At 41.3% G+C, this 14146-nt stretch overlaps 2 protein-coding genes across 2 annotated transcripts in view; one reads left to right on the forward strand and one right to left on the reverse strand.

Moving 5' to 3' along the window:
• mettl15 (methyltransferase 15, mitochondrial 12S rRNA N4-cytidine) overlaps positions 1 to 9092 on the reverse strand; it is a 51862-nt gene extending 42770 nt beyond the window's left edge. Inside the window, exons 1-2 of the mRNA XM_030094776.1 lie at positions 9075 to 9092; positions 7371 to 7598 (exon numbers count right to left, since the gene is read on the reverse strand). Coding sequence (XP_029950636.1) covers positions 7371 to 7595 — 225 coding nt within the window. The 5' untranslated portion in view covers positions 7596 to 7598; positions 9075 to 9092. The remainder of the gene's footprint in view (positions 1 to 7370; positions 7599 to 9074) is intronic.
• Positions 9093 to 9206: 114 nt separating this feature from the next.
• Positions 9207 to 14146, forward strand: part of kif18a (kinesin family member 18A) — a 28544-nt gene continuing 23604 nt past the window's right edge. The window contains exons 1-4 of the mRNA XM_030091940.1: positions 9207 to 9336; positions 11595 to 11938; positions 13339 to 13496; positions 13817 to 13921. Coding sequence (XP_029947800.1) covers positions 11626 to 11938; positions 13339 to 13496; positions 13817 to 13921 — 576 coding nt within the window. The 5' untranslated portion in view covers positions 9207 to 9336; positions 11595 to 11625. The remainder of the gene's footprint in view (positions 9337 to 11594; positions 11939 to 13338; positions 13497 to 13816; positions 13922 to 14146) is intronic.

The following is a 14146-nucleotide window of genomic DNA, read 5'->3' on the forward strand; positions in this document are numbered from 1 at the left end:
TTAAGCGTATATATATATATATATATATATATATATATATATACACACACACACACACACGCACACACACACGCACACAGACAAATATACATATTTTCACACCTAGAGACCATGTAAAAACATCTTCTGAATGAAAACTAATGAGGTGAAGTGCTTCGTATTTATTCCAAAAGCTACTTCTTCACTGCAGCTGCAGAACACAAACAGCAACTTCAAGGCTTTTAACTAATTTGCAGAGACAAGCTCATATTACCCCTTTGCCCGTATTCACTACAGCACTTCACCGGTTGAGGAGTAGTTGGGAAACATCAATAAAGAAAAAAAAAAAAAGGGAGAATTTATTGAAAAGAAGAAAAAAATTCAATAAATATATTCTTCATTCCTGTCAGTTTTATAACTTGGCTTTATGTGAATTAGTTAAAAAGTTCTTATAGTCTTTCACAAAAGTGCACAGTACTATTCGTACTGTGAGCTCTGCAGTCTAAAGACTCATTTCTTACCTCAGTTTGTCCGGAATTCAGCTTTAAGACTTTAAACAAACTTTAAGAGACAAGATCATATTAACCCAATCCATGTCGCTCTTTAAAAGCTGGTACACTCTGTGCCTGATAAAAAAAAAAAAAAAAAAGCATTCCGCTCTGTGTTAAAAGAAGGAGGGACACACTTCTTTTCCTTTTTTTTTTTTTTTTTTTCCTGAAGGAATAATTTGCATCAAACATGACGGCTTCATTCTTCCCCTCACTCTACATCAGCTATAAATTCACAACTGTCTTTGATCCAAAAATGTCAGTTGAAACCAGCGGTAATGACACACCTACTTGGTAATTTCTCCAATGTGGAGCATTGCTTCTGTCGTCAGTGCTCTGGTCTTACAACCGAAATTACAAAAACATTGTGAAGCAGCAGCTGGTGGAGTGTTTGGTGGTCATCTATCCAGAGAACAGAGTGCCTCTTCGTGTGTCCGAATTACAGCCCGCCAAATAACCTAAATCGGAGGAGGAAGTGAAAAATGCAGCTCTCAACTAAGTCTGCTGCGGTTCGGGGACCCAACAAGCTGCAACACCTGTGATTTGTGGTTTGCTTGTTTTGGGGTATTTTTGTGGTATATTTTCATTGTCATGATGAGTCCAGCCTGGTTTGTGCTATTTATGGCAGTCACCACCTGCTCTCTACATTAGTTTGCAATAATTTCTCTACTACTTTTATAATTTCTTCAGACTGGAGAAGTTCCTTCGGCACACTTTTATCGATTTTGACCCATTTATTCTTGCTGTATTTGGTAAAGTGGGGAAGTGTCTACAATCGAGAACAGGTTGTTTTATCCCCTAAACAGAAAACACAGATATGCAGGTCAGATGCTGTCAATATGAAAAATAAAATGTTTCACGCTCCTAAAATTATTGAATATAGAGTGAGTGTGTGCATCTTCATGTTAGACCAAAGGAAAAAAAAAGAAAGAAAGAAAACTGCAGGGTGCAGTTTAATAAGTGACTGTCAAAGTAATTGTTCTGAACCTGTTCAAAATGAGCTCACTGCTGAAAAGAGCCGGATATTGATGTGGAAGGTGAGTTTACCATTTATGGCCTGATTAATTCCACAAGAGGGAGTGTGTTGAGGCTTAAATGTAAGAGTAGGCAGCTTGTTTCTCCTCCTGCAGCAGAGGGCTTTTCCCCTGGACTCTGAGCTGATGGCTCATTAATCTGCTCTGGAGGAGGTCCCCGACGCAAGCAACCTGTGCCAGAGGACTCCTCATAGATTGTTTTCTTTTTTGTTTTAAATCATTTATGTTTTAAAACAATATGAAGCAGGAGTTAAAGTGAAACAATTGTTACAATAAACAGATATATTTGTCATTTGTATGACTGCTATGACAGAACAGACAAGTTTAAAACCCGGACGCCTTTCTTCTTATTTTATTTATTGAATCGATATTAAATGTAATGACTTGCTGTGGTAGACAGGGAGTTCATGGTCTCAGTTTCAATACACATTTACTTTAAACTCGCCCTGTTAGCGTACTGCCAAGCTGAGTCCCTCCAGCTCTCACTGCTTCCCCCTGATGAATCTGAACGGTCACTCCCGGCGCTCAACAATGCAAAACCACAAAATGAATAAAATGATTGGAAGTTTTTTTGTTTGTTTTTTTCCTCTTCAATAAACGTGCTTTACTGCAACATGATTGATATTTATGCAGTAAAATGACGATATTCCACCCATGCCTATGAAAGTAATCCACTATTTGAATTCATTTTCATTCTACTGAAATTCATGCATGTGCGGCAGTGATTAATAAAGCTCACTTTGACTTTCAGGACATCACAGGGTAAACGCACACAGAGGGCCTTATGATTACACAAACTCACTTTCACAACTACGGCCGACTTAGAATCATTTGTCAACCTCACCTGAGAGCTTTGGCCATGGGAGAAACCCCACAGAAAATCTCAGCAGATACAGGGAGAACATGTAAACTCCATACAAAAAGGCCCGGCTCAGCAACAACCACTATCTATGGTACCAACAAATGTTCTTTTTAAAGAGAAAATCTCCCTTTAGATATCACTTTTGTAAGAATCCACAGAATAAGACATTTGCCTATTCCTCCAAACAATGAGGGGTAAAAGTAACAATGACGATCGTAACAATGAATCAGAGAATCTGGAGACATTTTTGTACAAGATAAGTATCAGGAGAAAAAGATGGCCTTTATAAGCTCTTAAAAACTTGAAATTCTCCTTTGAAATTATGAACACTTTGTCCTTTTGGCTAATCATCCTGATATCAGCACAAGGCTCTAAAGCCAGCATCTCTGATGGCACGTGGTGGAATTCGTGCCTATGGACAGCTTACACATCTGGAGAGGCGCGATCAAGGCTGAAAAGTATGTAGAGGGTCTTGGACATCTGTTCCCGTCAAGACGACGTCTCTTTCAGGGAAGGCCTTGTATATTTCAGCATGACAATACTCGATCACATACTGCATCTATCACACCAGCATGTCTTCACAGAGGAAGAGTCCAGATGCTGAAACCGTCCTATCTGCAGTCCAGACCCTTCGCCGATGGAAAACATTCGGTGCGTCATAAAATCAAAACGCCATCAAAGAAGACCAAGGACAGTTGAGGAGTAAGAAACCTACAATAAAAAAGGAAGGAGACAGCATTCCTCTCCAAATACTCAAGCGATTAATCTCCGCAGTTCCCAGATGCTTACAGACCGTCACTAAAGGAGATCATAAATGGTTCTATCCTAACATTTTTGGGGCATGATCTTGCCATTAAATTCTCAAGAAAGGAATACATTTCATTAACCCAGTAAAATGTCTTTTAAAATGTTATTTGTGAATAAAATAAGGACTTATGTGAGTTGTAAGACACTCCTTCCTCTTTTTTTTTTTTTTTTTTTTAATATATTTTAAACACCACCCCGACCTTTTTCGGAGTTGAGGTTGTCTTGCTATATACGCCGCTGTAAAATTCTGCAGATGCGGTCAAGAACCAGGAGTCAGGCACTGAGCTACTAAATGGAAACAAAGCCTTTACAATCACTAGTGATGCTGTGACGCCGTTTCACACGCGGCCGAAACAATGAACGCCCTTATGAGAAACTCTGTGTCATTCCAAGAGCTGCCAAAACCAACAAAAGTCAAATTTCCTGAACAGACATATCAAAATGAAAAAAAAAAAAAAAAAGCTTTCCCCATTTTGCAACCTTGTATCCCCGCATGTGCTATTTCACTCTCTCATTTTGTAAGCTCAGTATGTGTCAAAAAAATGAATTTACCAGAGAATGAGAACTCGTGCCTTTCTCTATTTCGCTCTGGAAACAGCTTCTGACAAGCAGTCGCGTCGAGTGATAAAACAATCATTCCAAAAAGAGGATTTACGTCAACAGGAACCATAATCGGATGAATAACATATTAAATGTATCTGTTCAGGACTTGGGCCGGAACTTACAAGTCCAATTACACTAAAGGCTACAGAGTTAGAGTTAAGTCGCTGACAGATGGGTCAAAACAAAGGCAGAGTAGAAAATACACAGACTGGCTGGGGAGGTCAACAATGAAGAACCATTAGAGTCTAACATCTCGATCTGGAAATAAAGATTAAAGCTAAGGCTGATCAGAAAAATGGTTATTATTTAGGTGTAAGGTGAATGAAAAGTTTCACACTGGCACAGCAACCGGAGCCCTACTTGTCCCGGTCCCAACAGATCACCACTGCAGCTCCCTCAGAAAGGCCCCCAACTGCTCGGTTCACATCAGAAACGGCCTCCGCAGTGTAAAACCTGTGCCAAATCATACATGCAGCTCACATGATATGCTGTGGTGAACCCGGAGCGGAGCAACCTAAACTCCCTCTCTCTCCCCCTCTTCCTCCTAAAATATCACTATGCGACTCTCTCCAAATACTTGGAGCATTCACAGGAACTTTGGGCGTTTGGAGCACTGAGTCCAGGGTCTGTATTTCGTATCTTCCTGCCAGAAAGTCCCCTGGTTGGTGTAGTAATACTTTTGAAAGGTTGGCAGGCTTTGGAGGTGAGGTCTGTAGTGCTGAACAGACCTGATTGGAGCAATAATTTCTGTATTGTATTTCACCCACCATGTAAAAAAAAAAAAAAAAAAACACACTTCATGGCTGTACACCAACTGTTTTTCTCCATTGTACACTCTTGTCCCTATTGTCACTATTGGTCAGAGGGTGGATGACAGTTTTGCCTCCAACTCTTTTTTCACAAGAGCTCGTCCCCTTTCACTGTCATCTCAATGAACTCATTGACAAAGTGAGGTCCAAAACAGCACTAGCTGAACCTACTCTGTGTCTTTGAAGACAATCTAAACTGAAAGTCCCAGATACTTTTGGTCAATATGCAGCTGTGACAAAAGTTGGAGAATCGTCCAGTGTATTTCAACAAAATCTGGCAACCAAAAATACAAATTAAAGTCTCAGTTTTCTTGTTTAATTTTTTTTTCCTACATAAATTGCGATTAAAAAAATATGTGGAATGTAAAACTAATAACTAGTTCACAGATGAATCATCAAACTTGCGCAAGTTTTTTTGCTCTTTGTTGGCTGTGGAGCCCAACAATAACATCTAGTGATGTGAAAAAGGTTGGGGAAGTGAGCTTACACCTTAGAGCTTGCTGGTTCATATCCCGCTGCCATGGGGTCGCCACAGTGGGCCCCTGAGTAAGGCCCTAAACCCCCAACTACTCAGGTTGAGCTTCATGGGTAAAGTCTGTGCCAAATCAAACATGTGATCCACTGTAGTGACCCTGTGAGGAAGTGGCCAAAATACAATCTCAGCACGAAAATATTCGAGAAAGGATGTCATTCCAAAAAATAAATAAATAAAATGCAACTTGGCTGTAATAAAGCAATGTCGTTCAAACTTTGTAAACTGGGGGCTTATTCCCCTACACTCTCAATACTCCTTGCACTTGATTGTTAAATTGCAGCATATTACTGAATAAGAAAAGCTTTGAATCGTCAGGAAAGTCAAGGGATCACCCAAATCATAATAAGGCACCCTGAGGGAAATCTAAAGCCAACAAGCAGCTGTCGAAATGTTTCAGTCTGACTATCCTGAGAGACGCACAGCTAGCATGGCTGCCAATCCCAAATATACACATCACAAGAAAAAAGAAAAGAAAAAAAGCTTAAACACAAGCTTTCACGCATTTTGTGGTCACTTGAAAGGTTCCTAAAAACATTCTGGAGAACAAATACAACACACTAGTGAGCGTTAGAGCCATTTTTGAAAATGAAACATATAGTGAGACAGAGCAGTGCAAATGAGCTACCTGCTCACAACGTTACAGACAGACGTCCTGTGTGGGAGGCAGCAGGGCATCGAAAGGCTCCATTTACACACTTCAGTCCAACTGCAGCGTTTGCTTTGACACCCATCAGCGCATAAGTATTCCATTCATACATACAGTCAACGAGAGCAATTACATATTCATAATTTTCTTGTTTTCACAATAACACCAAACCGTGTAAGTCATTATTTGAACATTTGTCTGATATGAGTGGCAGGTTGTCCTCCTCCCAACAGATCTGTTAGTGACACCATCATTCAACCATCACAACTTTCGGTGCTTAAATGGCAGCTCTGTCAGAAACATGTCAGATGTCAGATTGCTTGGCTGAGACTGAGGGACTGTGCAGATTTCTTAAAGTTAGGTTATTTAGCTGAAATAAATGCATCCAGATCGTGTTGTGATGGTGCTACAGTTATGGAAGCGCTATCTACATATGCAAATAAATTAACAAACATCTGCAGGGGAGCAAAAGCTGAACATGATTTCTGAATGTAACAGATTTCCACAGACACTCACTCAGAGAGGTCTACAGCATGCACTCGACAAAAAATAAAATCTATCAAACTGTTTTTAATAGCATCTGATTGGCAAGCTGTCTTGGGACAGTTGGCAAATGGGCGGGCAGCGGAGGAGTTTAGAGGTGCTAAAGTTCAGGCAGGAGCGACGCAGCACCCTGTGTCCTGCCAACAGCCTTACAGTGGCGCAATTCCTGACTAAGTTGTTGACCCGTGGCCCCCACCTGCCTTGACCATGCATTATATAGGGGGGAAGGGTGGTGCATCGCTTCCCCTCCTATGCTGCCTGCCACACCAGAAGGCTTTTGACTCATGCCCATCTGTCCTGGTAGTACATACATTAAGTGAAAGCCAAGATACTGACACCCTGTCCAACTCATGTGTGTCTTTATAACAACAAGTCGTTATGTGGTGTGTGAACAGAATTCTACCTTAGCAACAAGCATCTCAGAAAAGAGAGTAATCATCAGTGAAGAGGTCATTTCTAATACCGTGGTTGTCCTCAGACTGCAGTGAAATACTATCAAGATGCTGTGAAATGCACATTTGGAGAAGGATCGCTTTACACTTTTTTGTTCTCGACACTGACAAGCAGCCAATGAAGCTAAAATCACATCCTGGCAAAGACTTCCAAGTGCTCCGACACGCAGGGACGGAATTTAAAGACATAAGAGGCAACTCTCAGTCTGAGTTTGCATGCTTGTGCCATCGCCACAGCAACCAAGGCAGACTGGGCAACAATGCCTGAAAATACAAATATGACCTAATCACTTGCAAATATCAGCATTGACAGTCAGTCTAGGCATTCAATTTAGTCACACATCGGATTTGCCTACAGTCTGAACACATTCTAGGGGTTCTAATAGGGAAATACACTGGTGGGTAAAAACACTGCATCTGAACTACTGATGAAACACATTGAAAAGAGCTGAAAATACACAATCAAAATCATTTGGCCTGAATGAATATTTGACATATTGCAAAAAGCAACAATTTGAAAAGCTTGTACAGATGAAAAAGGTGCACACATACCTGCCCTGCTTGGATGTCTAAGTAATGAAGCACCTCTTTGAGCATAACGGGTGTGTGAGGGGGTTTTTCAGGTGAAACAGCAGACATTTCTTCAGACGTGTCCTCAGAACCACGACCGGCGAGCGAAGAGAGCGGGCTGAACTTGAATGTCCTCCATGCTCTCCACAGAGCTAGATTTGTTTTCTTTATCGCTGGGCTGGAGTGCAGAGGCATGTGAAAAACCATGATCTATAGGGGGAAAAAAACAGGAGGAAAATGATGAGATAACAGAAGCAGAGAGATAATGTGTCGTACCCGATCGATCGAGAGGAATAATAGGAATAATAATAAAAGCAGAAAATGAGTGAGCATTTTAATGCGAATATGGACCAGGTTCCAAAAATGTTGGAACAATCTACATACTTTAGATTAAAAGCAGAATACCTCTATTGAAATTACTTCGTTGTTTGTTCAAGATTTTTACTAAAAATTTTGCACGGTAACCTACCTCTGTTAGATTGTCAAGAACAAAAAGAATTCTGGTTGTGGGGGTAGGCATGTGAACGTAAAAGTCTTAATTCATATAGGCATTGAAATCGATATGATATTGAAATTGGCATTGGCTCCAGTGTAATATCACACATTTTACTATCAAAGAACCCGTCTGCTGCCCAAACACTGAACTGCTTCCTCTTGGTTTCAAGCCATGGTTGTCATTTGCAACGTGAGTTCTTCCGCACCATCATGGTGGATGTTTATGTCCATCCCTCTAATCCTGCACCTGCCTGCAGCACTTATCCACACCCACAACAGCAGCCTAGTTGCAGACTCAACACCGGAGTGCTTTCATTGTCACCTCGAGTGACTCCAACCACATTTCACGACATCAACTATGATAAAGTATTTCTATTCTATTTCTCTGTATGTTCCCCAATCTCAATAGAAATGTCTGAAAGCAAATATACATCTTTAAATAATGCATTAATTCCTGACATGTCACTAGATTTATTTTTAGCCTTGCCAACGCATGCAATTGTTATTGAAATCCCTGAATATCTGACCACCCCCCCCCCCCCCCCCCCCCGCCCCCCCTCCGGCCACCTCTATCCTGGGTACGCCCCTACCCATGATCATCATTGCTAAAGAAGGCTAGCTGCAAGCTAGGACGTGTGGGGAAGGGTCACGTCGGCGTAACCTCAAAGCAACAGGTTGTCAAATATTAGGTTTTATGATCATGATGATGATTATGATTTAATGTATCAAAACACACGCCATCATTGGTAACGCCAATGTTAATCCGATAACTACGCAAAACCAGAGTTTAGATGTGTAGCAGGTTAGCTAAAAACACCAGCTCATGGAGCAAACGTGGAGCACTGGATGTTACGTATGCTCACGCCTAGCTACACGTCGCGGATGTGTTTAGCATGACACCTGTTGGGAAACATGTGATGTCTTCAGGCCGTCATTGTCATCTGTGTGTGTTCATTATAAGACATCAGAAGGTGGTCAGTTTCTCCACTATGACACAGCGCAGCGTTGTAGTTGATGTTGCTGCAATGCCACCATGTTGGATGAAGGCGCGCTGTCAGCTACACGGGTTTCAAAGGACTGGACACTATGGGATATAAAATAATACAACCAGCTCCCATGTAGAACGGTCACACATGATGTACTGATGCTGTGAATCGTGTCTACACCCCCGGAAAATTAGCTGTATCTTACCGTAGTGTAGCACGTCGTGGCTCCACCTTCAGCTGCAGCAGCACGCCTATTGCGTCACCCCGGTCCGCCCAGCGCGAGGCGGCTCTCCTCCAATCAGCTGCGACCCAGCCGCACGGCTCGTGTTTGAAAATATTGGCGCTTGCCGTGCTACCAGCCACTATTTAATCGTTGCTAACGAGTTTATTTAACATAAAACGAACCATTCGTGGCTCATTGGAAAACATTACGGTGGTAATGAAAGACAACCTTGACTGTTGAAAAGGTAAGGGGAAACTGAGAACGACGTTTATCGAGACAATAGAGTTGACTGACTGTTTAGAGCTGGGCGTGTGCTAAGCTAGCTGCAGGCGTTAGCTAGCCTAGCCTTGTTAACGTCATCTCATCATAATGACTGCTTCAGATGGAATGCTTAGGCTATTTATCCCTTTTATAATGACTTGAAAGTTATGGATTAATGCATGTAGTTCAACAATTGACTGCACCGCTGCGGTGCGATAAGAGCTATCAGCTGCTGTGGTCTTGGTTCTTTGCCGGCGTTGTCATAAATGAGCAGTGTGCAGGTACTGAACATAAAATAATACACACACCCACCACACAGCCATTGCATTAAGGATGTGCAAATGTATACATCCAACTTTCTTACCACGTTAAAACATAAGATGCCAACCCTACTTTTAATATTTGTATGCGGGTATTATGACACAAAAGACAGTGTGCTTTGTTGTAGTTTTGTCTTTTCAGTTGGTTTCTCTGTCAAGTCACCCTTGTTTACTTGAGATTAATTATTTCGACTTTTAAAGCTTTTCAAATGCTTTTGTTTTTCCTTTTTGAAAAACCCTGACTAGAGGTTCCATAATACTCAACTTCATCCAACTGATTCAGACCTCAGATGATGGATATGAAGGTAGCATCACTGTCCAGATGACCAGTCCATCACATGTCAACCAAAGAGAGACAGACCATGAAACACTCACCTTCACATCTACAGAGTAATTTGCAGGCACCAATTGATGTCAAATTAGACTTTTAGACTGTAGGAAGAAAACTGGAGCTCTCAGAGAAAGCCTATGCAGTCACAATGAAAACATGCAACTGCCACATGGAAAGACCCAAGCTGAAACCAGACTGGAACTGGGAAAAGTGAGGGTGCTAATCACTGTCCCACTGTGCAGCCCTGGTTATTCCAAGTCCATTTAAATCTATGACACAGGTCAATTCGTTGAGCAGACTCCTGGGAAAGACATGAAGAGAAGGCCCCTCTCTAATGCAGAGAGATGAATATATCTGTTATCAAAATATATCTATGTTCTTCTCATCATTGCAGAAGCATGAATCACTTAGCACCTTTGCCTCAGAAAGAATGCCTTGGGTTTAAATCCAGGCATGACTTTTCAGTGTGGGGTTTGTGTGTGCTTGCTGTTTATCGGTTTTCTCTGGGTACTCCTGTTTTCCCCCACAGTCCAAACAACATGGCGACTTTAAACTGCTCGGAGTGTGTGTATGTGTGCCTGTGTGCCCTATGATGGACCTCTTCAAGTGTACCTTTCTTTAGCTCAGTGTTGGCTGTATTGAGTTCCCTGTGACCAAAAAATGGATAAAGCAGCATAAAAGGTGGATGGATTTCAGGGGCCGGACAGCGTACACCTCGGGCAGGTCATTAGTCCATTAAAGAGCCAAGACAGAAAAACACACAATCATTCAGACCTACAGCATGTTCAAAGTAACCAGTAGAAGCAATCATTTGAACTGCTTGAGGAACTGCTTGGAGTTCCCCCAAAAAAATCCCATGCAGGCACAGGTAGAACATAGAAACTACACAAAGAAAGCTCCACTACTGCTTTTGTGGTCCTTCTTTATGGAGTTGTCATTAATTTGTTTTTCTTTTTTCAGTCATTTTTTACGTCACTTGTTCATGTATTGTGTTACTTTGTGTTTGTTTTTTTATTTTTTTGCCCTTCCTTTTTTTCCCTGGAAGCTTGTTTCTGTGGTCATTTTCTTTGTAGATTTATTTCAACTTTCGTTCATGAGATGCTTTGGTAATTGTTTTTGGTATCTTTGTAGCACTTGTTATGTATTTCAATGAAGTCATTTTCACTGAGGGCCTGTGCCTGGTACGCCCAGTGAGTAATCTTTCTGTGATCACTTAGAATAAACAACCATGATAGGATGCAGTGACAGCATTTTAATATGTATGAATATGTTGCCGAATCCTTTCAAATAAATTCCACATAATGACAGCATTTTGAATTTTATCTTAACTATAAAGAGTTTCATCCCAGGCTTGTCTGTTCATACCTGTTCATGATTCATGATGATGTGGTCATGTGAGAGGTACACCGCAGTGTTTATTCAGTGGCACCTACATGCAGGGCCGGCTCCAGGCATAGGCGAACTAGGCGGCCGCCTCGGGCGCAGTGTACGGGAGCGTGGGGGGGGGGGCCGTGGCCATGCGAGCACCGCTTGGCACTTTGCAATGTATAAAATACTGCTAACACTTCTTCGTCTGTGTGTGTTTTGCAGCAACGCCTCAGTCTGTGCAAGAGGGACCACAATGGCAAACGATGTGTGCAGCCATGTGAAGGTGGTTGTTCGGGTGAGACCGACCAGCGACCGGGAAAAGCGTGAAAACTGTCGAAATGTGGTCCAGGTCGTTGATGGTCAGATGCTCATATTTGACCCCAAGGAGGAAGAGCCATGTTTCGGATCACAGAGAGTACGGAACAGAAACCTAAACAAAAGGGCAAACAAAGACCTGAAGTTTGTTTTTGATCACGTCTTTGGCGAGAACGCCACTCAGGTTGACATTTTTGAAAATACCATGAAGGTCGTGTTGGATAGTGTCATGAATGGATTCAACTGCACAGGTAACTAAAGATCAAAAGTGTTGATACGATCACATGACATGTGCTTCCCTCATATGCTTTTGTATGTCAATTTCAGCTGAATATGTGATGAATATCAACACTGTATTTATAGTTTTTTATTTTGCTGTAGTCTCAAAATGCCTCACAGTAGGGTTAAAATACTCTAACTGTAGAAATTGTATGTAAGGTTGTACCATACGGTGGTGAGCTTAGCCCTATTATCAAGTATTGTCTCCGGGAGTGAGCCTTGACACCAGATCCCAGCTCTGGCACTCTAAAATGTGACTTAAAATCTAACAGCCCCACTGTTATTAAAGGGAGTGGAGACATTTGCAAATCTGTGTTTTACTGCTAGATGACATCAATTGAAGCAATGGTTAATACAGACTGCTGATGTTTAAAACTGACCGTGCTTCAACTGAACTTTACTACTTCACCAAATGTCATAGAATTGTATTTGATTCAGGGGAAGAGTCTACTCAGTGGCTCATTTTCACAGGGGACAACTCAGCGAGTGACTGTACTGTTCTTACTTTTTACACCATGTACCTTTGCTACCACAGGATTTGAACCATGGTCCTCCTGCTTTTGGGATCAAGGCCAAAGGCAATGCGCAACTAGGGGGAACTGATTCAATCTGATTAGCCTGTCAACTTGAAGGGGTTTATGCAATAATATGCACATTAGGTCCATTTCATAATAAAGACTGACAAACACTTTTTTATTCACAATAACTAGAGTCACCTAAAAAGCACTTGTGAGCTTCCAGGTCTCATTTTGACCCTTTCTAGGTCACTCCTCTAAATGACGATCCAAGAGTGCCCTCATGGTGTAAATATTTGCTTTGTGTCAATTATGTCACTTGTATCATAAAGTCTGCTAAATAAATAAACTGACCGCACACATTTTAGGATTTCCCACCCTAAAATCTCTAAACTGCATGATTTACTCACTACATTTCTAGAAAAGATTGTCTTCATGTTATTGACACAGTATTTGTTGGAATGTGCTGCTGCTGATCTTGACCAGGACACTCTTGTAAAAGAGATTTTTAATCTCGCTGAGGTTTCCCCAGCTATATAAAATAGATTAAAAATATTGAACACAATTGTTGTACAATATGATGCATTATATGTAAAGAAAAAAAACCTCAATATGACACGCTATTAGGCGGATTTATTTCTAGAAATGCTCTTATAGTCTTTTGCACCAATTTTAGGTGGAGTTCATAGTTGGTGAGGAGGAGATACATTACCAAATCTACCTGACAAAGAACGGCTACTGTTACTTTTAAAGCTGTGCCTTTTCCAAAGACAGGCCCTTGCTGTATTTGTTGCTGTGATGAGTGTTCTTGCTGTTTGTACATATTTTCCTTTTGGTCTCTTCTTGTCTGGTTTCAGTGTTTGCCTACGGGGCTACTGGAGCAGGAAAGACACACACCATGCTGGGCTCTCAGGACGACCCAGGGGTCATGTATCGCACAATGACAGAGCTGTTCAACCGCATGGATGATGCCAAGGATGAGAAAGAGTTTACTGTCGCATTCTCATATCTTGAGGTGATCAGATCAGTATTTCTGTTTTTTTGTCTTTATTGTCGTCACTCTCAGTATTAGTGCCCAACTTGTTGCTTTTTTTTTTTTTTTTTTATGCCAGAGTGATTTTCATACTTTTGCAGTGTGATATTTATGTATAACCCACACTTCTGGCTCTTCTCGGTGCATGACGGTGTTTTGCACATTCGTGTTTACTTTGATCGTAACACTTCAGAGCTTTCGCAGTGTCACCTCGTCTTTTTCAAAAAGCTTTAACCCAGTCATGCTTTTTTTGTTTATCGGCTTTGCTGCAGCTGACTGTTGTACCTGCTGTCTATTCACAGGTTTACAATGAACAGATCAGAGACTTGTTGGCCAATGCCGGCCCTCTCGCCGTCAGAGAAGATGGGTCTAAAGGAGTGGTTGTTCAGGGCCTCACACTGCATAAGGTTAGTAGCACATTCAAGTTATAAATACCCTTTTTATTATTGCACAAAATACTGGTGTCATTGCATTTAATTTATTGCACATGGGTCTAATTTAGGTTGCCCTCACTTATTTCTGCAAATTGAATGGCATTGCTTTTTTTATCCCCAAGTTATTTTATTCTTTATACAGGGTCTTATAAAAGAAAAAACTACAAGAAAATTGATTCCAGCCATGCTGTTGTTTAG

Source organism: Salarias fasciatus, chromosome 1 (assembly GCF_902148845.1).
Source record: "Salarias fasciatus chromosome 1, fSalaFa1.1, whole genome shotgun sequence".
Classification (NCBI taxonomy): Eukaryota; Metazoa; Chordata; class Actinopteri; order Blenniiformes; family Blenniidae; genus Salarias; species Salarias fasciatus.